We start from the raw sequence: 26,435 nt of genomic DNA on the forward strand, positions 1-26,435 counted from the left end.
TCCATGAGATACGAGAGTACCTTAGAAACTTCCTTCCAACACCGTAACATTTTTTCTTTCTTCTCACTCGCACAACTACTACTAACATCGAAGGTAATATTATTCATATCTATTTTCGTTGTTATTTCTGTATACCGTTTTACTTTAACCTTTCTTTCAACATTTGTCACAACAGGAGGTTGAACACCGCGAACACTACTAGAAAGTGTATTCTCCTGACTATCCTCTATCCTCGTTACGTCATGCACATCATTACTTTCTTCTACGCACGTTTCACTTTCCATTTCACGTCCTGTTTCACTTTCAATTCTTTGTTCAATTACACGTCCTGTTTCACCACCATCTTCACCCCGTCTACCTTCCATAGCCAATTTTTCCAATGCCTCAATCCTCTTATCTAGTTTTTTTAGACACTCCAAAATTTGATTACCAACTTCAGAGGTGACCATATTGTCCTGAACCTTGTCCTCACAAGGTTTCAGTTTTTCCACTGCATTACTTACTTTTCCTAGACTCGCCCTAATTATCGAATGTGTGCAGTGTGATTGACAAATGTGTCAATCACATTCATCCGGAAGAATGTACGATTGCGAGTTACATGAAAGTAACTAAGCTTATTATTATTAATTATAATAATAAGCTTAATTATTAATTTATTATTAATTATAACAGTAATCGAAAAGTCATAGTTTGTATATACAAGAGATGAAACAGAGCCATGAGCTAGAGCGATGTACTGAGTCCATAAGGAGGCCGGGCTTCCAAAAATACCTTCCTGTGATTGGCTGTTGCGGGGAATACCAACACTCTTTTATGAATAAAATTTAAACTAAGAAATAAGTCCTTGTGCCCAACAACAAGATTGTTGTGAAAAAGAACCACAATTTCTGTTTTGCACCTGACAGAAATCTCCATATAACTGAATAATTTACTCGAATAAGAGGGCAGAGCAGTGTATCATTATATGTGTCAAGGCAACTCCCACTGATGACGTCACAAGTTAGGTAGCCAGCCCATGTTTCTGTAACACCCGTTACATCCTGCAGTATTTAATTATCACTATATTAATATTTTTAAATACTTAACATTTCACTTTTTAGGTAGATTAAAGTTGAAGCAGAATGTCATAAGCAAGGATGGTGTGCTGAATAAAGATGATTTATTAAGTGGATGGAGCCTTTAGCTGATCCCTTCCTTTGATTGGCTGTTGTGTGAATGTCAACAAAGAGTTTGTACCAATGATATGCCATTGATTATGCACCCCATACCATCTGTGGTCGGAGCTTGGAACCTCCTACCCGAGCACAACAACCCACCTTATGGGTTGCTATTTGGCTATTTATAGTGCGTTGGAAAAAAACTAGATGGCGTTAGTGGTATTTTGTGGGGTAATTTGTTATAAGTGTAATTTGATGTCAACAGATGGCGTAAGCTGTATCTTATGGCCACTATTGACCTGCCATTTGATAGTGTTCTTATCTGCCGACAGATGGCATCAGCTGTATTATTATTATTTTAATAATATTATTACATTAATAATAATGCATTATTATTACTTTAAACACTGATCTATACGTCTAGGGTAGCTTATAATAAGGTTTTATACCGTGCTGGTATTAGGTAACTAGAATTCTGCAACTACTTTTTTTTTATCTACTGTTGAGGATATGTAAGACAAATGTAAGGTTTTGAGGCTAAGTAACGAAGATAGTTACAAGATACGAGCCAAATGGTGTTGAGATTGTAGAAGGGATTATGATAAGAACTTATGCCAAAAAATCAGTGCATAAATGTTCACAAATATGAGACTGGAATTTATTTCTCGAAAAGTTAGCAGTAAAATACGCTTTCTAGTTCTTTATTTTTAAAATTAAGACCAGGGATTCTGTCTAACGAAGCTGCAAGCTAAAACACCGTTATCCTATAATGTTCATCTGTAGCTTGACCCTAAATACTCGTTTATTAAACGAATTTATTGTTAGAGTTCATTAGGAATCAACATTGTTGAAGGCAGAGTTTCCAACAAATACCTTCCTGTGATTGGCTGTTGCGGGGAATGCCAACGCTTATATGAATAAAATGCAAAATAAGAAATACGGCCTTCTGCTAAATAACCTTGTTGTACAAAAGAACAACAATTTCTGTTTTATACAAGACAGAAATTTCCATGTAACTGAATAATGTAGACCAATAAGAGGACGGAGGCATTGTATCGCCGATATTATTTGTGTGAGGCAACCCCCACTGATGACGTCACAAGTTAGGTAGCCAGCCCATGTTTCTGTAACACCCGTTACATCCTGCAGTATTTAATTATCACTATATTAATATTTTTAAATACTTAACATTTCACTTTTTAGGTAGATTAAAGTTGAAGCAGAATGTCATAAGCAAGGATGGTGTGCTGAATAAAGATGATTTATTAAGTGGATGGAGCCTTTAGCTGAGCCCTTCCTGTGATTGGCTGTTGTGTGAATGTCAACAAAGAGTTTCTACCAATGATATGCCATTGATTATGCACCCCATACCATCTGTGGGCGGAGCTTGGAACCTCCTACCCGAGCACAACAACCCACCTTATGGGTTGCTATTTGGCTATTTATAGTGCGTTGGAAAAAAACTAGATGGCGTTAGTGGTATTTTGTGGGGTAATTTGTTATAAGTGTAATTTGATGTCAACAGATCAAGTTCAAGTTCAAGTATGTTTATTGAGATACGCAAGAAATACATCTCAAAAGGATAGAGTAGCTTAGGCTATTTCTACCCCCTTCTACTTCAAGTCCCTCAAGGGGCGCACAGATTCAGTGAGTACAAATAGACAAATAACATTACAAGAATCCCATTTAACATTGCAGGTTAATATAGTAAGTACAGCATATAATTGTTACACTCTATACATAAGGGATAAAGGGGGGGGGGTGAAACTTAAGAACATAAGAATAGAGGTAACTGCAGAAGGCCTATTGGCCCATACGAGGCAGCTACTAACTGCATACAAAGATTAATCAAGTGTAATTGGCCTGTTATGTTGAACAGTGTCTTCTATGTTGACATCGTTATGTTCTGGTCTTGCCCTTACTCTCATGGTGGGTAGAGTAAATAGTTCCGTGATTTGAGTGTTCATGGTAGGTTGTTCTATTCTTATGTGAATTGCTTCAAGAATTTCTAATCTTCTTGCATCTTGGGTTTTGTCTATTATATAGGTATTTTTGTTCAACATTTCTCTTGTTAGGGTGATGTCAGGCTCTATTCTTATGTTCTTAAGTTTCACCCCCTTTATCCCTTATGTATCCCCATATTCACCTTTATTGTCTTATCACCTGACCCATTACGGGTATACAATCAACCAAACCTTAACATTCTTTTCACTTGAGAATGAACCATGGAGGTTCGAACCGTTGTGCAAATTGTATAAATAAATGTAATACATTCTATAGTAATTAACTTCTTTTCTTCACCTTGAAATTACGAAAATGAGTTTTGGAGAACTCCTATTTCAGCTAAGCCCTGATGCTAAGAAAGTAGTTAGAGGGATAGAAGCCCTAAATCAAAAGATAGTAAATACAGAATATGCGGTCATATTCAATGAGACATATATATATGTCATATATATATATATATATATATATATATATATGACCTTCTGAAGATGTATTTAATATACGAAAGTACTTAAGGAAATTTCCTGTTTCATTTTTCCTCCGTGGTCTGACATTGTCACATTCTTAATCACGTGTTTATTTTCGTGATATACACACACACACACATATATATATATATATATATATATATATATATATATATATATATATATATATATATATATATATATATATATGTCTCATTGAATATGACCGCATATTCTGTATTTACTATCTTTTGATTTATGATTCTCAATACACATGAGAGAATGTGCAGTGACTTAATATCTAACATATTTAGAGATTTGAGAAGGGGTGCCGAGTGATATCTGGGGCCAGAGTTGGATATTGTCCTAATAGCAGCTTTGTGTTGAGTAATTAGAGGACGTAAATGATTTTGGGTAGTAGAACCACAAGATCAGATACCATAGTTGAGATAAGGATAGATGAGAGAGTAGAGTGTCACCAGGGCAGGGCTGGGTACATAATATCTGTTCTTAGAAAGAATGCAACAGTTTTTTAATCTTTTTTTGATATATTTAGAATGTGTCCCTGGAAATTCAGTTTGTGGTCAATGAGAACGCCAAGGAATTTGCCATCTACTTTGATTAAATCAAAGTAGATGGCTATCAAAACCATCTACTTTGATTAAATCAAAGTAGATGGCTACTACTATAAAATCAATTTTAAACATGTGTGTATTAACGCAAATGTTTCTCATTTATAACTTAATATTATGTATTAAAAATTTATGTATAGTTAGGCGTAGGTTACGTTAGGTGTTTAGGTTCTACTGGCATTTATTTGAATTACGTGGATGAAGCATTTAGTTGCGTTTCGAACAGAAATCTTCGAACGTCATCAGTTAAGTTGTGTGTATCCCGTTTTTCACACGTAAATAAGGGGCTTGGCAGCTGTATTAACGACCATCCAAGGCTGTTGTTGATGAAGACTGGCTGATATTTGCTGATATGTGAACAGCGGCATGAGGTGAAAGGTAACGTATCCAATAAAAACATTTCTGTCTAGCTCGAGAATCGAAACAGAATGTCGAGAACGAAGCCAACTATGCTACGATAATCCCTGAGCCCATTATGTGCCTCTGTAACCCTTTCCACTACCGCCCACAAGATGGGTATGGGGTGCATAATAAATGAACTAAACTAAAAATAATCAGACCCATCTTCGTCAACAAATGCCAAATGCATGTTAATACAGTCGCCAAACAACCTGTTTACGAATGAAGAACGGTTTACAAACGACTTGCAACTGATGACGTTCGGACAGTGCTTCGCTGATGACCGCTGTTTCAATTGCAACACTGTAAATGATTCACTCACATACTTCAAATAATCTCCAGTAGAACCTAAACACCTAACCTATGCTGAGCTATACTTAACCTTTATAATATTAATACATAAATAAGAATAATTCAATTTTTAATACGCTAAAATTTGTGAATGTGTCTTTGGGGGCGGCTGCAGCCTTAACTATGAGACTCTTGGTGAGTGATTGATGAAGATTAAGTCACCCAAGAGGTGGCATGGGCATGAATAGCCCGTAAGTAGTAGATTTTTTTGGGTAAATGTGATGGAAACTCTTGTTGTTGTTGTTTTAGATTCAGCTACTGGAAAGAAAAAGTTGTAAGTAGCACGGACTATGGTGAGCCCGTAGTGGACTTACCTGGCACAGGAGCGGGGCTGTGGTGAGCCCGTAGTGGATTTATCTGGCACAGAAGCGGGGCTGTGGTGTGCCCGTAGTGGTCTTACCTGGCACAGGAGCGGGGCTGTGGTGAGCCCGTAGTGGATTTATCTGGCACAGGAGCGGGGCTGTGGTGAGCCCGTAGTGGATTTATCTGGCACAGGAGCGGGGCTGTGGTGAGCCCGTAGTGTACTTACCTGGCACAGGAGCGGGGCTGTGGTGAGCCCGTAGTGGATTTATCTGGCACAGGAGCGGGGCTGTGGTGAGCCCGTAGTGGATTTATCTGGCACAGGAGCGGGGCTGTGGTGAGCCCGTAGTGGACTTACCTGGCACAGGAGCGGGGCTGTGGTGAGCCCGTAGTGGACTTACCTGGCACAGGAGCGGGGCTGTGGTGTGCCCGTAGTGGACTTACCTGGCACAGGAGCGGGGCTGTGGTGAGCCCGTAGTGGACTTACCTAGCACAGGAGGGAGGCTGTAACGTGCGATGGAAACTCAGTTTCGACACAGAACAGACAGCAGACTAGGACCGCATCGAGCTACAACGCTCTCCCACATAGAGCTCTGCGACTCCGGCCACACTCGGCTCTCTGCCCTGCTCCAAGCTCCGTCTCAACGTCTACGACACTGCTGTATCCAGGACTACTAAATAAATATGAAACTCACTAAACACTGTGTATCTAATCTACCCAACAACATAACAATTCCCTTTTTATATATATCTATTTATGGTGATGGTGAATACATTGATGAAGTAAACAGTGTTTTGTTCATTCCCCCCCCCCCCTTGTTAATCGTGCATTATCTGACCAATTCCTTGAAAACCACTACCGACTCGGTCGGATACCACACACAAGTTCATCCATCAATAACCCGGTTACTAGTCCTATGTGGGCGTAACACTCTGGAACCTCGGAAACAAAGACCCGCAAACTGGGGATCCAAATGGGATCACATACAAGGCGAGTGGTCGCCACGCGCCCCCACACGAAGGAAAGCCTCGGAGCACGAAAGGCCGCCACACCTTCAGAAAATGTAAACTGGGTAATAATACGGCAGTGACCCGGCGACATCACAGACGCCGGCAACACATCCTCCGGGACTCCAACAGACATCACGGGAGGGTGTGGCAGAGGGCAACACCACAGGGGCCCCCGCGGCAACGTCCACACAACCAGGCACCGTCAGGGTCCCCTTACGGCGAGCATCCGTCCTCAATTTCACCACCAGGCCACGGCCCGCACCATCCACGGCAGGTGAATCCACCACCCCCCACTCCGGAGAGCCACCTGGAGAACAAACAGAAGGCACGTTAGAGACACCGGCATCAGCAGGCACATGGACCTCCGCCACCACCAACTGCGGAGATTGCGACGCACCCGGAACCACCCCGTCGACACTCGAAGACTCGGTCACTGGAATCACCCACATCCACCCAGGCTGAAAATGAACGCCGGGAGCACTTGGGCTCCGGCCATACATAGTAAACTTTATTCAGGAAAATACATACATAGTTGTTTTACAAATATAATGTTGGATTTATAGATCATCAAAGCCGGAGACGGACCCAGAAACACGGGCACCACCAGCCGGGCGCACCGACGCCCAACGCAGAACGGCAGCAGCTTCTACCAAGGGGGGAACCGGGCTGCACACAGCAGGAGGCGCGCAGCCTCCCAATCACCCAATCACAGCAGCAGGAGACGAGGAAGTCGACGACTCGCAGAGAACACCGGAAGATTCACGGGAGCAGCCAGGACAGCGACAGGGGCAGGAAGACCATCCTACGACACAGCAACATTCGTAGGCGCGCTGGGCGATGCATGGGGAGCCGCATCAGCGAACGGGACGCCCACATCCTCACCCACGGAGGCCATGGGGAGCGGCGGGAAATCCTCTTCCCGGGACAGGTTCACGGGAGTGACCGCAGCCTCGGAGCACCCGGCAGCCTGATGCCCCAACAGGCCATACCTAAAACATATTCGGGGTTGCCGGGCATAGTACATCCGGACGTAGGGAAATTCGACTGTGGTGGACCTCGATATAAGCCTTACATGAATTATCTATACACTGGCTGCCTGTCCTCGACACGATGAATTATTAATTATTATTATTTATTATTATTAATAGTCCCCGTGGTGTAGTGGTAAGTCACTTGCCTAGCGTTTCGCGAGCACTTTGTCCTGGTTTCGTCTGGCCGGGGAGGATTTGCTGGGCGCAAATTCTAAACTGTAGCCTCTGTTTACCCAACAGTAAAATGGGTACCTGACTGTTAATGATCGTGACTGACTGACTGACTGTTAGATCGGTAAGCTCTATTACCGATTTGGCGAGTTGTATTCCGGGGAACATAGGATTGGACTTGCCCAAAATGCTATGCGTGCTAGTGGCTGTACAAGAGTGTAAGAACTCTTGTATAGATAAATAAATAGTGTATCCTGACTTTAAACGCTTCCTAGAAGATTGTAACAGAACCCATGGGCACCACATCAGACACAAATACCAATTTTATATTCCAGTAGTGCTACTTAACCAAACTAGAAATGCTCTGCAAATCAAGGGGACCCAGATTGTGGAATATTCTTCGCAGTTATGTCAAAGGCTATACCTCTCTCAACCATTTTAAGAGAAAAACTATATACTACCTAATAAGCTCTATGTAACCTACCTTTCCCTTTAAATGTCAACCCATGTCTTGCTATTTCAAACAATACTGTTTGTTGACCATGTTTTTGTATAACTGCTGATTCCCACCATGTTTTCCTGCCCCCCATCTTCTTGCCTTTTTCAACTCAATTTATATTTTTATTTCAATTAGTATTTTTAGTCTGTGTCCCCCCCTCCCCCCCACACTTGCTCAAAACGCTGTGCATAGTCGTGACTTTAGGCATAGTATGTACTAGCTCTATCTAGAAATCGAACATTATGTTTGTAACTCGTATGTATGTACTTTTGCACATTTGATTTGATTTAAATAAAACAATGAAATAAATAAATTACCGTATATTTTTACCTAATGGAATTAAGCGTCACATCCTTTAGATAGTTGGAAAAGCTGATTGTTTGGAAATGCCAGGGTTGCTAATTTTTTAACCTAATTTTGTTGTATGCAATTGGTAACATATATTAAAAAAAACAGCAAAATCTGTGTTTATCACAACAGTTCCATAAAGGTTTTCTATGACAGCTTGGCGTCTGACGGCTTCTGCTTCGAATGGTTGCACTCTTGACTTCGCTTTTATTATATGTACTGCATACCTTAATTAAGTATTATTTTTAAACAATAAAATAATTTTAAGTAAATTGTATGATATAAAATGTATTAATATTGATACCTAATTAGACCATATATTAGCTGTGAATTTAGGTAGTAAAGGGATGTTGAAGCAATCGGATACAGAAATGTCTTCTGCTGGATGAAAACACTGCTAGCAACCAGCAACCTCTGGAGAACTCTTTATATTGCTGTATATTATAACTCTCGCACAACTAAGGACGACTCTTGGCACTTTATCCACTATAGGAAAGCCAAGATTTCCCCCCAGGCACGAAGAGACACGTTTCATCCATACGTTAAAGTACGTAGCGTCATGTGAAGGGAAGGTGTCAGTACTTCACTAGTTAGATACAAGGATCAAGAGGCGTGTTATGTGGAAAATGACTTTTGACAGTTTTGGTGGTCAGGGTGTGTGTACGCGTGGCTTGGTGGCATTTCAAGCTGTAGTTTAATTATGAAGGAACAGAGAGCCTAGAGTGGCGTGTGTAGCCGGTGTGGGGGTGAGGGGAGGGGGAGGGTGCTGGGTCACGAGGGTTGCAGATTGATATCTTGCAACTGAGTAATAATGACAGTTTATTTGCATTATGTGTGTATGTGGAATGTTAATATACATGCATTATTTAGCAGTTTGATTGTTTTTACTATACAGTATATTGTTAATAGTTCCGTGGTTTGTCTTTACTATACAGTAAATTGTTTTTCAGATTGATATCTTGCAAATGAGTAATAATGACAGTTTATTTGCAATGTGTGTGTATGTGGAATGTTAATATACATACATTATTTAGTAATTTGATTGTTTTTACTATACAGTACAGTATATTGTCAATAGTTCCGTGGTTTGTCTTTACAGTATATTGTTAGTTCTTCCGTGGTTCCATCTTCCTTGGCCTGGGCTATGAGAATGTGGTGTGCTTTATTTATTTATATAGATATACATGAAGGTACAATGGGTTTATGAGAGTACATAGCATTGATGTTTTTGCATTCTTGTAAAGCCACTTAACACGCATAGCGTTTCGGGCAGGTCCTTAATCTAACAAATAATTATATGTAGGTAATTTGTAGCAAAATGGAAAAAGTTAAGATACACTATAATAAAATTTTGAAGAAAATTAGTAGGTACATTTTAGTAGAATTTGAAGATTATTGACAGGTACATTTTAGCATAATTTGAGGATTATTTGTAGGTATATTGTAGTAAAATTTGCATTCAACATCACAACCATGATATAAGATGATGGCAGTAATCACAACAGTGAAGTTACATAACTTAAACACATATTTTGGGGTAGCACACGATACAGTGCAAGTGTGAAGTACTAGGTAGAAAATGAAGAGGATGAAATTGGGTACTTTTTGGTGTTACAGTACTTTTGAATAAGGGGTAGGTAGGACAGCTTTTTATATTATATCAAACTAAAGTAATCATACTAAGTAATTAAACTTAAACTTCATTCTCGGGAATAATTCAACAATTGTCTGAAAAATGTGATATAATCTAATGTAATTGCTTAAATTAAGAAACTGGCACATGGGTGTGGGGAGAGGATGCCAACATCAACCTACAAATATTTCTTAACAAAGCTCTTAAGACTGTATAATACATGCAGTCCCATGCTAACTAACCTTTTTTTACTGTCAAGACGTGACATCTATATAGTATGTGTATAAAAACCTGCTCGGATGCGAATGGAAAGTTGTGTGAAAATTTCAAAGCTATTGGTGAAGATCTTTCGGAGATTAGCGGTTATGCATAAATGAACATTTCCATTTCTATTTATATAGATGTTTATACAAAGAACATAAGACAGAAGATAAAGCAAAAGTTGTAGGTACAAAGGTTGTACAGTACTGTACATAAAAATATAGCTACTATTATGGGAAGTGTTTTGGCCAAAAAGAATGTTAGATAAAATTATTTATAGTTATAATGGGGTAAAATGAAATTAATACTAAATGAGAAGTATGCTAATATGAGAGAGATGTTCAAAAGAGATATAACAATGTTATACAATAAAACGGTGATTCTAACGATGACAGGCATGATCTACTACATTATATAATCTGTAGTTTAAGTAACAACACAGAAAATGATTTTAACACTAATAATAGCAAGGATATACAAAGGTGCAATTCAGTCAAGCCACTAGAACATAACACAGTAAATGAGTAAAATTTAAAGGTTTAATGGGATAAACATTTAATAATAAAGAAGAGGTAAGGTAACATATATGACTTGAATAAGCAATTTAACAAAATTTAAATCATTAATGAGATGATACCTAATGATACTTATCATTTAGGTATCATCTAGTTAATGCAACACTTTGGAGGCCAGCATCCTGCATAAGGCAGGATGCATAAGAGTCCAACATCCAGCATAAGGCAGTCCCCGTGGTGTAGTGGTTAAGACACTCGCCTGGCCTTTTGTGAGCACTTTGTCATAGGTTCGTATCCTGTCTGGGTGAGGATTTACTGGGCGTTCTGTTTAACTCGACAGTAAAATGGGTACCTGGTTGTTAAAGAATTTGGCAGGTCATATTCTGGGGAACATATGGTTAAGGACTTGCCCGGAATGCTATAAGTGCTAGTACTCGCCTAATTGTGCTTGCGGGGGTTGAGCTCTGGCTCTTTGGTCCCGCTAGTGGCTGTACAAGAATGTAAGAACTCTTGTATATATACTGTATGTGTGTAAATCACGAAAATTAGCACGTGATGAAAAATGTGACAGTGTCAGACCACGAAGGAAGAAATGAAACAGGAATTTCCTCAATTACTTTTGTATTTAATAATACATCTTCAGAAGGGTCTATATATACCCAGATTATATATTTATATATGTACTGTATGTATAAATAAAAATAAAAATAAATAAAAAATGAATAAAAATCTTCATTACTTGCAATCTTACAACAGTGACGGGTACACGAGGATGTTTCTGCAAATAATGATACTTCTCCCACACTGCCAATTAACATTAGTATTGTGCATGGTAGTATACATGGTCAACTTCTCTGTCATTGTAATGGCATGGTGGTCATGAACACATAAATATTTAGGGTCAAATTACCTACCAGTATTTACTCACATGTCTGCTCACCCTAAACTCTCCCAGGGTACTTGGTATTGTAATAACTCACAAGTTATTACAATACATTTTAAATTCATGTATTGTTTAACTGTAACTTATATTAATGATTATGTTTCAGATATGATGAAGTGCATATAGAGTTTTAATAGAACAAACAAGTGCTGTGTTTAACCATGACTGCAGATGACAAATCTGATGGCTCAGGATCTTCAGAGGGATCTGCAGCAAGCCTTGGAGCTATTGAAAAAATGTGTGCAAAAGAAAATAATGTGCGAGCTCGAGTCGGTCTGTACATGAAAGATGGAATAAAGCTTAGAGCAGACTTTCATGCCCTCTATAGAGCTTTACCAGACTTAAGGTATAATATATATATATATATACTGTATATCAGTGGTTGTCAACTTTTTGTTTTTTGAAGGTGCTCTTAGCCCATTTATCATACATTTTTTGGTACTCCTATTTCAACGTTAGGATTTATACCTGCTTAAAGGAAGTAAAGTGCATATATGAAAGCCATGCCCTTGGCAGTGTTCCAATTGGGAAGGGAACAAGGAAGGATGCAATCACAGATGTGGCCAAAGAATGTAGAATTTAGAATAATAGTAAATATAGTTGGTTACTATCATAGTGGTAATGTGGAAGTAATTGTAGCTAATGTATAATAGTTTAAGAATGCATCATAACGTAATTTGCCGAGAAGTAGATGATAAAAAAGAGAGGAAATTATGAAAGTACAGTATTTGATGTAAAGTACAGTATGTGAATGACAATACAGTAATTGTTAAATAATAATACAATGCAAGAATTACGTAATTTGAAATTGTTTTAATGATATTTATGCTTAACGCTATCGCGCGCCGGGCATGAGCGCCGCCAACTTAGAGGTCACGTCCCAGGCGTGCGGGCGAGCGTGTGGGCAAGCGTGCAGCGACACTGAAATGTGTATACTCGTTTCAGTTTTCTCGCCTTAATTCTCGTGCTACGTCATTCGTTTTGGTATCATTGTGTTCGCAATAGAATTCCCTACAGGTGTATAAGCATATAATGTCCAAAAGCCTGGCGTGATTCCCTGCAGGATAGCCTAAAGTTACCTGTAAACGAACACCAATTGGCACACAGCAATGTAATGTGTATACTCGTTCAGTTTGATAACATCAATTTTCGTGTTAGGTCCTCATTTTGGTATCAAATTGTTCGCAATATAAAGGCACGTATTTTAAAACTATTCCCATAACAATAGAGCAATAACTGGAATTTTAACATATTTTAATTTTGTATGCTCATCGTCACAAAATTATTGATATCTTTCCAGTGTTCTGACATAAATTTTTGTGTTACATCTTTCATTTTGGTATCAAATTGTTTGCAATGTAAAGGCGAGCATTTTAAAACTAGTCCCAAAATAATAGCACAATAAATAGAATTTTAACAAATATTTTAAAATTTTGACCAAAAATGTATTTATACTCTTTCAAGTGTTCTGACATCAGGTTTCGTGTTACATCTTTCATTTTGTTATCAAATTGTGTGCACCCTAAGGGCACTTACTTTCAAACTATCCCGAAGTCGATCGAATAAAAAATGAATTTTATACAAATATTTTTGTATTGGACACGAGCGCTGTCCACGGCTAGGACTCGAGAGAAAAAAGTGGACGTGAGCGTCCACTTTTTGAATTTTCTTGTCTGTGATTTTGAGATGCTCATAGTTCAGAGGTATAATCTTTTTGTTGTAGTAGTATTTGGAAGGTTGTCTGTGTTCGTTTTTCTAACTCAATTTCCAGAGCCTTAGCTTGAGCATTGATTTTGTCTGATGAAGACAAAGATATTTTCATTCTACTACTGTATATTAAAATGCTAAAAAGATCTAAATAAGATAACTTGGCACATTAGATATTATCAGTCAGTATTTAAAAAAATTGTGCTTTTCTTAAGGTTAATGGACATGAAACAGTAGTTTTTCTCTTGATAACCACCTGGTTTGTGTGTAAAGGATAAGGTTCATGTGTTGTGACCCAATTTCTTCACAAAACTCTTGATGTAATTCACCATTTTTACAACTTTTTCTAATACAGTTTTCCATTTGTGTGCTAGTGTTCTTGCAACCGATGCTCCACAATGCAAAAGCAATATTTCATTATATATACATTACTGGCAGTGTCTTTTCACCAATGAGAAAAATCCTTTAATTGGAAAATACCATACAGTACAAGAAAGGCGGTCAAAGATTTACAATAATGAAAACATTTTCTCACTTGCCATATCTTATTCATGGCACATTAATGCCGTTGTTTAATATTGTATTATTTTTATAGAAAGAAAAAAGATCGTCGGAAGCTTAGAAGGAAAGCAAAATCTAACAGACATCATAAAGATAAAAAGAAAAAGGTTAGTGATGATGTTTTTGCTATTAATTTATATTATTAATTACAGGCCAACCTTACTTAGCCAGTGTCTGTACTGTACTAAGAATGTCTAGCAATAATTCATGTCTTTAATTAGTCAAATTTTTCATATAATAAATATTTTCTCAAATAAAAATGACCTTTTCTGTGGAGAGCCCCTCTGGCTCCCTGGAGCTATACCGGGCTGATACGTATGTATTAGTCCGTGACATCTGTCAATTTGATTGGAGGGTTAGCCTACCAGGGACCAAGAGCCAGAACCTGGCTCCTTCAGAGGCACAAGGAGCAATAGCCTATAGAAACCCCCGTGTGGTTGGAAGTATTCTATGTTTGCCATCTACCGGGTTAGGCATCCAGAAAGGTAGGCATCCCAAAACAGACCCCAATTGGTGAAACATTGCTACCAAAAACCGAACTGCTGAGCAGTTCTGTATCTGAAAACTATCTGAAAACAACCAAACAAGCATGAGCCCCAGATCCCCCACGCCTGCTATTCAACCTCAGTTCTGAGGCTGTGTTAAGTGGCGGTCGTTCGACTATGGTTCTTGTCTCTGAACAGTGCCATGCCTTGCGGTGTTATTCTGTTGTGTTGTGGTGTGCAAGCCAGGAGCATTTCAAGAAGTATATTCACTGCACTGGTCGATGCTGTGCTTGCTCTGCGCGTCAGTTGGTTTCTCGTAAGGGGCGTCGGCCTTCTCGTGGTTTGCCCTGTTGACGGGATAATTGGGGAAGGGGAGGGAGGCTCACGCTGTTTCCACATACCTGGTCCCACGATTTGTGGGCGTTTCAGGTAGTTTCCTCCGGCCTGCAGTGGCATTGGGTGGCTCCTCCTTCGCGGGGTTTGGGGTTCGCCGGGCAGACCTCTTCTGCGCTCTGTCAGGTCATCTTGGAGTGTGTGCACTTGAGCGTGGTCGAAATGACAATGTCTGTCAGGTGGGATTCCTGTCAGGGTTCAAACAAGAATGACGCTGTGGTGACATCATGCTTGTTTGCTTGTTTTTGATTGGGGAGTTCTGCTTGCTAGTTCAGCTTTCAGTTTGCAATTTTTAACCAGCTTTAATTTGTTTTGGAATTCCTACCTTTCCGGTTGCCTGACCTGGTTGATGGCAGACATAAACTGCTTCCAATTACATGGGGGGTGTCTATAGGCCATTGCTCCTCATGCCTCTCTGAGGGGGGCCAGGTTCCAGCACTGGTCCCCAGTAGGCCTAGAACTCCATTGATTGACTGTTGCCATGGTCTAATATATACAGATCAGCCCGGTATAGCTCCAGGGAGTCTCTGGGTCTCACCCAGAAAATGGTGTTTCATTACATTCAATGCTGGTTTTATTTATTATATATATTTTATATATTATAGAGTTTATATTTTATAGAATTATTATATATGTTTTATGAAAATGTTCAAAGATTAGTTTCATCTTAAAAGATAACTTACTTTTTGGCAATTACAGTACAGTACCAATATTGCAAAATAGACATATAAAGTAATTAATGTTTGAGAGAAAGGCCCTAGGTGCTGTAGTTTATGCCCTCAAACACATTTTTGTGAGTATGCTTTTTTATTAAATTTTGTAAAAAGAGTAAGTCCTTAAACATTAGTTTTTACTCATAATTTTTACTTTTAGACATAATTGTTAGCAAAAAATACAGAATATAGTAGTATAATGTTCTGTTATAATTCAGTGTTAGGAAAATTTTAAAAGAAATTGTTGCATGTACACATGTATGTGTACCGTAGTTAGAGTATTTGTGTCCACAATAGGAGACAAAGAGCGTGATGAAGAATATGATAAAAGCCGTGTGCTCCACCCATCACTTGCTGAGATTCCAAATATGTTGCCACCTAGAGTTTATAGGTGCCTAGTGCCTAGATTTTATATGTGCCTAGAGTTTTTTTGCCTTTATAGAGAGTGCCTTTATAGTGCCTAGAGTTTATATGAATTGACAATTTTAAGTTCTGAACTATGCTATCAAGTAATTGCCTTTGCTTTTACATAAGGTCTTGAGAATTATGTTAAAAAATTAAGCCCTCAAGTGTATAATGATATTTTATATTGCCTATTTTTATCTTAGGGTGGAGACAAGCTTGCCGACTATTTTTATAAACACACAACAGATTTTAAGATTGTGAACATTCTAATTAAAGAAATAGCCTCCACTCCATGCCTTGTCACTCACTTCAGTTGGTGCTGTGCGAGTGAGTGTATCTCTGAATAAGGGATATAATGTTCCAAGTGAAAAACAAGAGAGAGTTGTTTACTGGCCGTTTTTTTCAACATGGCATCAAGAAATAAAAATGAAGATATTGATAATTGTATACGTAATGTGAGCAATGAAAGGTACAAACTCCTTGCAAAGTGTGGAAACTTAAATAAAGTTGAATTGCTCAGTGAGAAAAATGAGAGAGAGAGAACTGCCAAGATAAATTCTGGTCGTCGTTATTCGGTTGGTGACAGATTTGTATCAGGTTTAACAAAGACACACGAGAAAAGAAGATCATCATGTACTCCAAGTCTGTTGTCAGTTCCAGGAGCAAATTATTCTGCAGTTTCTGCTGGCTTTTATAGTAATGCTTTTGAAAAGAGGCGGCATTCTCATGTTGGCATATCGACACAGCCTAATGTGGTTGGTAACATAGGAGAGCTTGGGGTTTCCCAGTGTAGGAGAAAGTCCATGATATGCTTGGAAACAAACAAATCTCAAAGATTTGAGGCCCAACATTCCATGGAGGTCAGGAGTCGATGTGCTTTAAGTACAGGATTACATGTGGTTCAAGAAACAAATTCTATCAAAACCATTCCTTCATTTGTGCCATCAAAAGCATCAACACTGAGAAATAGTGACAAAATAATTCAGAAGTGTGTTGGTTTTTCAGTTGATATTACAAACAAGGAAAAGGAAACTACATTAAAATCAAACGAATCACAAATTGACGAGCCATGTAGCTTGTATGCATATGGTGAAGAAGCAGCAATACCATTTTCAGAAACTGCAGTTGATCATCAAATTAACATTTTAGAGGATTCTAAAATATTAAAGGATAAAAATTTAATTTCTCTTTCTTTAAAAAATACGTGTGCTAATAAATTGACAAGCAAAAGCACTGTGCTCCAGTATAGTAACAGTTCAGGTGAAAGTGAACAAGGAAAGGATGACTTATTGTCAAAATCTGTTTCATTTCCTTTAACAGAAGAATTGACTCTCAAATCTCCCAAGATGAAATCTCATTTGTCGTCATCAGGTCAGCTTCCTTCAATGCGACAGAGGAGAAAAGCAGTAAGCTATATCACAGAGAGTCATCCTGTCTTTGAACTCTCACAGGAGATCGTCAAAACAGGTGTGGAAGCCGGTAGTAAGTTGGCTGATGGCAGATGCGAAGATGTAGACCAAGATACCGGTATTTGTACACAGTCATTTGAACTGATAGAGAGAGATGAATCTTCAAGTAATGCAAGAAAATGGAATTTTGAAAATATCAGTAACTCTTGCTGGAATAACTTTTATAATTTTAGAGACTTAATTTCATCTACTTCTCTTCAGAATTGCCATTGTTTGAGCATCATGAATATTTGGATGGTATGAATTGGCATTTTTATTGTTTTTACTTTGTACATTGTGGGTTCTAATCCATTTTCTGTGGGGAGCCCCTTTGGCTCCCTGGAGCTATCGGGCTAATATGCGAATCGTTAGATCGGGGAATTAGTCTATGGAGTTCTGTCTAATGATTCACATATTAGCCCAATAGCTCCAGGGAGCCTCTGGGGCTCACCCAGAAAATGACGTTTCATTACATTCAATGCTGTTTTTTTTATGATTTGGACTGTGGTGACTTATATATCACAGTCTGCAATTGTTGAACAAAATATTTATATTGTATTCAGATTGCAAGTTACATTCTAATTTTTCTTAATGCTAAATATAAGGGTATATTAATATTATTGCATTTTTTAAATTTGTCATGAATATGAAAACAATAGTAAATAAAAAAATAAAAACAAAATAGATGGATGCCTACTACTAGTTACATACTATGCTCCTAAAACCCATTTTTTTTGTTTTTTACAGGGAGAAGTTGGTGGTGGGAGCAATACCTGCACCAGCCTAATGCCGGTCCTAGAACTCCCTGGAAACCCTTCGTCATTTGCGGTGTATGCTCACGTGCGAGGACTTGTGCTGGAGAATGCTGCACGCCAGGCCCAGGGTGTTTACTTGGCAACAACCCAGCCTCTTCCATCAGACTCTGATACTGATGATGAAGCCGACAAAGGAAGGGAACTTGCAATACAGATTCCAAAAGTATTTAACTGGCATTGAATTTTGTTTGATCATGTTTGCTATTGCCTATAGAAAAATCTTTCATAATAATGCACTATATCAGACAACACCACTTTTTTTTTTTATGCATGTCATGACAATGTAAGATTAATGGCTCAAAAATTAATAGATTTGTAAAGCAAGTGCATGTACATGATGAATGTTTTATTTAACCCTTAGACAGCACAATACATGCATATATGATTTGACAAAAAATAATTTAAGATAAGTTTTTAAAACTTGCACAAACGCTTTCCAATTTTTTTGCATAATCAACTAGGCAAATGCTCCAATTTTGTCTAAATGATCGTAGCGTAACTTGAAAAACCAGAGAATCAAAATTAATTTTAAAATTGAATATAGAAAACTTAAATTTTTCAGTTCAGAATAAAAATATGAACTATCATTAATTGTTCATTTAATCTTATTATTCACTCAGAATAGCATATGATCTTCATTTTCATTAAATTAAAATATAGGTTTTTAGTATAGTTTATTGTAAAAAAAAATCGTCAATAGGACATTTGAAATACTGTATGCCGCAAATTTAGACCAAAAAAAGTTATAACTCCAAATGAATAAAGTTTATGAAAAATCCATTCTGATGGGATTGTAGAACAGATAGCAGAGCACACAATATGTCAAAATAGTGAGAATCGGTTAATAACTGGAATTTTAGAAGCCACTCAAAGTTGAAACTCTGGTTTCAGAGATAATTGAAGTTGAAGTTATCAACATTGAATAAAAGTAGTTTTAATTCGTTAATTTAATTGTGTGTTTTAATAAATATTGTTTGGCATTCGTACTCGAATATGTGAAAGTTGTAGTCAATAAGTATTGAAATGAAGTCAAGAAAAAATAACCCCCAAAAAACACAAAATATCGGGATAATTATAATAAATATAATGATTTAGGGGATATATTTAGTGTATCCTTTATATAAGTGAAAAAGCCCTAATATGGTCCCTAATCATCAAAAAAACCTAAAGAGACAAAGAAAATAGAGTTTGAAATCAGAGAAAATTTCAGCCCAAAAAAATTAAGTCCCAAGTTTTGCTAGTTGTGACTGACTTATTTGTTGAGGAATTTCATTCTATCTTCACAAAGTTATGAAAATATATGTATTCTCCAGGATGTAAAGATTAAAACAAAATCAGATAATAAACAAAGGAAAAAAATAACTAAAATCTTAAAAAAAAAAAAAAAATCCCCCTAAAAAAAAATATTTTTGGAACATTGATGAAAGTAACATATATTAACATTGGACAACTGTATTTATATGATAGATAACAAAATAGATCATATTAACATAGTTATTCATTATGTTTTGTGTTATTATGTATTACTCGGCAATGATATAAAGGCACTAACTGCATATCCACTTGTGGACACTTATTATTATTAATATTATTATTCATCTTTGAGCATAGGACAGGTGCTTGCATTTCTTTATTACTGCATAATCCTTCAGTTACAGTTATTAGGAGCTGTTTTTCTTATCAATAAAACGTTCTTATTTTTCAAAAATTTGTCTAAAATAAATTTCTGAAAATATTTTTATGAGAGTTTCACGACACTGAAGCCAATAGGTTGGAGATTTGTTTAACATTTTAAGTTATTTTTACATAATTCAAATATTTTTTTATGTTATGCCCCCTAAATTCATGGAAATATGTGCGGTCTAAGGGGTCAAACTTTAGTTTTCAGTGTCACTAATAAACATCATTTAGGACTATAATGTTAATCAATATTATTTTTATTATTTTGGTTGATCAGTGATAATTGTGGTTATATAACTGTTATACAAAATATTCAACTGGATAAGGATGTAAGCGCAGAAATTCTAACGTTATAGCTCATGAAACATCTTCCAAAAGTGGAAGATGTTTCTGAAGTGGCTCTTCAAGTAAGTGTTCTTAGCACTTCTTCCAACATTCCTGCAGTTTCTGTATCTCATAATGACCACTTTTATCAAATTTTCTTTAAATTACTTCTATATTTTATTTTTCTATTCAGAATTTTATGGTTAGGAATCTAAAGATTTTGTTTTAGTTTTGAAAAAATTGGCATTTAAGGTATCCCAAGGTTGGCTATAACTCTGCTATGTAAGTATTATAAAATAAAATTAATGTACTTAAGCTAAAGAATGTTTATGATAATTCAGAAAATACTGTGTATTACTAATCTAACAGCAGCACTTTCCATAGATGGTTGGCTTGGGCTTGGTGAGCGTATATGAGTTAATACGTGGGTCGGTGTCTGCTTATCCTGCCCTATGTATTCGTGCTCTTGAGGCTCTCCTGGACATTCTCCAGGGACAGCAGCCAGAAGCTTTGCGTAGTGAACCACCAGAGGTTATTGGTAAGTAAATTTATAACATAAAGGAAATAATTTTTTTATATATTTAAATCTTAAACCTCTGTCTGCAGTAAATCTGTTTCAGCTCCATCATTTTCTTGGGGTCTAAAAAGATAAAAAAAGTGATATAAAACAATTTCTTAATGAGTTTTCTTAATTCTTCACGAGTTTTGTGAGATCATAATAATAATATTCAGTGATTGGATGGTGCCCATATCTCAAGCACATCAATAAACTGGAAAAGGTGCAAAGACATATTACTAAGTGGCTTCCAGAACTGAAAAACAAGAGCTATGAGGAGAGACTGGAAGCTAAAAGGTAGAAGGAAATGAGGTGTTATGCTCACTACATACAAAATAGTAAAAGGAGTTGATAAAATCGAGAGAGGAATTCTTGAAACCTGCAACTTCAAGAACATGAGGTCATAGAGTTAAGCTAAGGAAGCAAAGATGCCAAATTTGTTGTAGAGATTTCTCCTTTTCAAAAGAAATAGTAAATGGTTGGAACAAGGTAGCCGGTCGGCCGAGCGGACAGCATGCTGGGCTTGTGATCCTGTGGTCCCGGGTTCGATCCCGGGCGCCAGCGAGAAACAATGGGCAGAGTTTCTTTCACCCTATGCCCCTGTTACCTAGCAGTAAAATAGGTACCTGGGTGTTAGTCAGCTGTCACGGGCTGCTTCCTGGGGGTGGAGGCCTGGTCAAGGACCGGGCTGCGGGGACACTAAAGCCCCGAAATCATCTCAAGATAATCTCAAGATAAGGTAAGTGGGACGGCAGTTGAAGCCAAAAGTGTCAGTAGTTTCAAAGAGTCATTAACACAGATCTGAGAAGACAGGACACCATGAGCATAGCTCTCATCCTGTAACTACACTTAGGTAATTACTTGATGGTGACAGCAGTTTAAGAATTAGGTGCTGGCCTATATTTAATATTTGTCATTCTTTCTAGATGCACTGTTTAGTCTGCTCTTGCGGCTGGCCACAGCAAGCAATGGAGATGTGCTGACCTGTCCTTCCTCGCCTCTGGTGGGTGTAGCATGTGCTTGTCTCCTCTCCCTGGTAGTAGCACGTGGTGAAACTGGAAAGTTCCTGAGAGCTACAGCAGATATTCTCATGACTTCTCGTCAGCTAGCCAGTCAGAGTATTCAGGTCAGTAATAGAATTGGATCTTCTTATTATTAATTGCATTGCAAGTTATTGTTTTAATTATATTTTTAAATTTATATGGAGAAAATACCAGTACATTTTAGACCATATTTTCTCAATAAAACACCTTCTTGAACATAGTTATTGAATACTCCCGCCACTTTCAAATCGCCAAGATCCTGTAAGAAGTAGATTTGTATTCATGTATTCACTAATGATGAAGATAAGAGGAAACATTTCCTTTCAATTCTTCATGGGGTCATGAAAGCATCTTGAAGTAGGCTGCGAGCAGCCTAGTTGACCAGTCCTAGCAACCAGGAGGCCTGGTCGATGACCGGGCCACTGAGGACGCTAAGCCCCGAAAACACCTCAAGGTAACCTCAAGGTAGTGAACAGTCAGTAGGACATTTAGAAGGTTCCATGATGTAAGAATGTAATCTAATACAAGGTGCTCAGTATAAGACACATGGTCGTGATTCCAAAGCAGTACCCGAGGCATATCTCTTAAGAATAACGAATCTGTGGAACTTGGAAACATAACCAGGGGGAACAAAAGGGGTGGACGAGAAGACGTCAACTCATACCAAGAAGGAATATGCCTTCAGGCCTGGAAACATAGCTGCAGTCAAAAAGAGACAGAGCAAAAATGGTCCTTTCTCCAATAAACCAAAAAATCTGAGATGCTCTCCCATCACAAAAGAGGAAGAACCAGGAATGAAGCATATGTAACCCCCCCCCCCCACCTTCCCTTGTCCCTATGGCCTAAAGATCACAAGGGAGGAAACAAAAGAGAGCCAAGAATAGAGATGTCTTTTCCCTCTCTCTTCCTGAAATAGAACCCCCCCAATGCATTTCACAAAATCAGTCGGGTTGCAAGAGCATGAGTAGGTTTCAAAATCACTGGTAAAGCCCCATTGGAAATAGACCCAGAAGCTACAGCCACCACCACAACTTTTGGTCAATGAACTGAGGTCATTAGAGATAGAACTGATGGGAAAAGCTGGACGAGAATGTTGACTAATGATCAGCATAGGAAGAGCAGAATGAGCAATCAAAAAACCTCCCCCCTCAGCAAAGTGGGAAACTTCAAACTTCCACTCTGGAAGCAGCAAGGGAGACCAAACAAGGCAGAACAAGGAAAGTAACAAAGAGGGAGGCAACAGGTTAAGTCCATACGAGTCCGAAAATATGAAAGAACACCTAGTAATCTGGAAGAGATTTCCGAGGTAAACAAATCAAGATGCATTGTTAATATTGTTCATCAGAAATGGTTTGTGACATTTTATGACTTTTTAGGCAGCTGACATTGGTAGTGGAATGATAGTGATTCCCACATACCTCCCAGCCCCTTTGAATGGGCAACATATTGATCCTTGCTCCCAGTGTGCTAAGCTTGTATGGTGTTATGGGGAAGGGGGGGGGGGTTTCCGTGGGTGTTATTACAGTGAGCTTTCGGGAGCTACTGTCATGTTACCCAGAAAGTACAGTACAGTAAACTATATCCTGACAATAAATCCCTCGTAATACAATATTTGTAAATTCACATATTGCTGAGGGTGTACTGGAATGCATCCCTCATGGATAGTGAGGACAGACTGTATTATAGCTACTGGAAGGAACAGTTTGATTGCACTTCTTTGTTATTTTTTGTCATTTGGTTGTATAATATTAAGTTACAAGTTTTAGATCAATCATATAATGTTCACTGTATTATAAATACAAAAATTTCTCTGTTGTTGTGATTGAACTGTAATGTCTGACTTAAGATATCACATTTTGTATCTTAGGTGCCGGTGATCTTGACATTCCTCCAGCGTAGTGTTCATGCAGTTTTGCTGGGGAAAACTTCTCGTCCTGATTGGCTTTTATGTGGAGTTCCAAAATCTGCCCTTATTGACAAATTCTCTGTTAAGATCATGACAGGTAAGTATCTGATCTTAATGCATATATATAAGAGCTTCATGTATGATAATTTTTAGAGATTTCACTTTGCATGTGATGCTTCACTGTTACTGTATGTATCGCCAGTAGGGATACCTCTATGACTCTTGTCATGTTTTCTTAGCTAATACACTTAGTTTTCCCTAAAGCAAGATCACTCACTCCCATTGGACATGAATATACTGGTAATAATCAGTATAAGATGACAATCTTCACTGGCATGACAGGAATATTTTTGAGATAGCCATCTCAATTCATAACTCCCTAGCACACATACTTGTGCCAAGGAGGCACTGGGAAAACTGTTGGGGGGCTAGGGATGGAGGGCAAGGAGTCCTGTAGCTGGGTGCTGAGGGAGGGAGGGCAGGAGTGCTGTGGCTGGGTGCTGGGGAAGAGAGGACAGAAATCCTGTAGCCAGATGCTGGATAGGGAGGGGGAAGAGTAACTGTAGCTGGGTGCTGAGGGACGAAGAACAATACGTACTGTAGCAGGGTGCTAATGAGAGAAGGTGGGAGTACTGTAGCTAAGTGCTAGAAATGTTAGATAGTTATTGGGAGTATTGTACTGTAGGTGGGTGTTGGGGATGGGAGAACAGGAATATTATAATTGGATGCTGCAGAAAGTTAGGGAGGGTGTGAGTATTGTAATTGGGTGTTAGGAGAAGGAGGACAGGAGTATAGTAGTTGGGTGCATGGGGATGGCAGTCTAGGGAGATGTTTGGGTGCTTTGTGTCTGGCTTGGAACTGTTGTGCCTGGACTTGACAATTTGTTAACCTGAGTCACACTGCGATGTTCTTGTCAGTTACCCCCCCCACTTCTTAGATGTATTGGAGTCTGCACAGCTGTCTACCCTTCTCTGCTTTGCTATTTGCTGCTGGTTGGTCAATAAGTCATTCTGATATCTGCCCCTTCGGATCATGTTCTGGCTGTTCCTGGTTCCCCAAAAAATTCTTAATTCAGAGTTAATGACATTTGTATTTATAGAAAACATTTATATGGACTGTTACATTGTATATTAATGGTATCTGAATACAGTAGCACATTGAAAACCATAAAAAATGTGTAAAAAATAACCAGGGTCAAATGCACTCAAATTTTTTTTTTTTTATCTGTTATCATGCTAACCAATACTTTTCCAATATTTTTATATTTACCTTACATGGTTCTAATGTGTATTAACATACTTATTGTGCACATTTATAGCTATAAATACTGTATACAGTATCGGCCAACCTCTCGCATACCAATGGTTTGTTAAACAACAATGAATAGAATGCTCTAAGAAGGATATTTACTTTTGCTATGTAGCTAGATGTCTGAAATGTAAATAATTTTGTAAAGTGCACTTTGAACATTTGAACTGAGTGAAGAGAGTTTTGAGAAAAGTTTGAGTGTCATCAGCTGGCAGTCATGTAAAGTTAATTTCATAAACAAGGAGAATGACTGATGCACATAATTGACATAGGCCTTATGTTTTGAAGATAGGATTACATACAGAACCATTGCGAACCAATGTTCACCAGCATCTAAAATATAATTAGTACCTTATTTAACTAGTTGCCAATTGTGGCCAGTTTCCATTCACACACCCAGGCTCAACTTTGCTCGAGACACAAGCTCCAATTCTCAGGGATGCAGCCCAGTGTGTCAAAACAGTAAAGAATATTGTTATGAATTAAGTGACATTTGTCAATTGTCACAGACAAAGACTTAATATAAGTCAGTCAACAAAGTAACTGCACTGAAAACAAACTAGCTAGCTGCTTTGGCTGTTGTACTTAAATTTTGGATTTCCTAAATCTCTATTGTATTTTGAAACTTATTCCTTATAACCTCATTAGACATCCTTGTTTTTCAGAATGCAGAAGTATAATTTTACATTTAATTACAGACAGTACTGTATGAAACATGTTTCACCATTATTTTTAATTTTTTTAAATAGATGGAGAGGAGTCAAAAGAAGACAGTACAATGACTTGTGATGGCCATTATCTGTACATTCATAATGCTCACGGACTCTTCAAAATTGGTTCCGGCTTTGGTGGAACCATGAAAGGTCATGTTTACATGCATCGACCAGACTTTTATCCAAAGCAAAAAGGATGGCTTGGCTTTGCTAATGTAAGTAAAATAGTAGAATTATATATTAATGAAATTAATGATGTTCCAGGATATAGTATGTGTTCTCACCTAATTGTAATTAGGGGGAGGTTGAGCGTCAGCTCTTTTTTCCTGCCTCTCAACTTCCAATAAATTGGTGTTCAGATGCCTGAGCCTATTGGGCTCTTATCATATCTACATTTGAATCTGTGTATATTAACATTTCAGCCCCTCCTCAGGGTAAAGGGATTATATTGAGACACCAAACCCACTCTCACACAAACTGGATTGTTATCCTGAAATAGGTATTTGTGATGTTCTGAAAGCATATTAAGGTTCCAGTAATAGGCTAGTTGTAAACTGCTAAGTGAATCTTTGTCCTAATCAAAATATTCTTAAAGTATAACTTTATTGTATTGTAAATTGATGGTTTAAAATGTGAAAATTGTATGTTAACTTGTT

At 38.0% G+C, this 26,435-nt stretch overlaps 1 protein-coding gene across 1 annotated transcript in view; it reads left to right on the forward strand.

Moving 5' to 3' along the window:
- Positions 1-8,922: 8,922 nt before the first annotated feature.
- The window catches only part of hiw (MYC binding protein highwire), a 152,940-nt gene continuing 135,427 nt past the window's right edge, over positions 8,923-26,435 (forward strand). Inside the window, 8 exon segments of the mRNA XM_045726441.2 lie at positions 8,923-9,024; positions 11,829-12,068; positions 14,025-14,097; positions 18,182-18,412; positions 20,638-20,791; positions 21,736-21,935; positions 23,720-23,855; positions 25,816-25,994. Of these exon segments, the coding sequence (XP_045582397.2) occupies positions 11,884-12,068; positions 14,025-14,097; positions 18,182-18,412; positions 20,638-20,791; positions 21,736-21,935; positions 23,720-23,855; positions 25,816-25,994 (1,158 nt within the window). The 5' untranslated portion in view covers positions 8,923-9,024; positions 11,829-11,883.

Source organism: Procambarus clarkii, chromosome 71 (genome assembly GCF_040958095.1).
Source record: "Procambarus clarkii isolate CNS0578487 chromosome 71, FALCON_Pclarkii_2.0, whole genome shotgun sequence".
In the NCBI taxonomy this organism is placed as follows: Eukaryota; Metazoa; Arthropoda; class Malacostraca; order Decapoda; family Cambaridae; genus Procambarus; species Procambarus clarkii.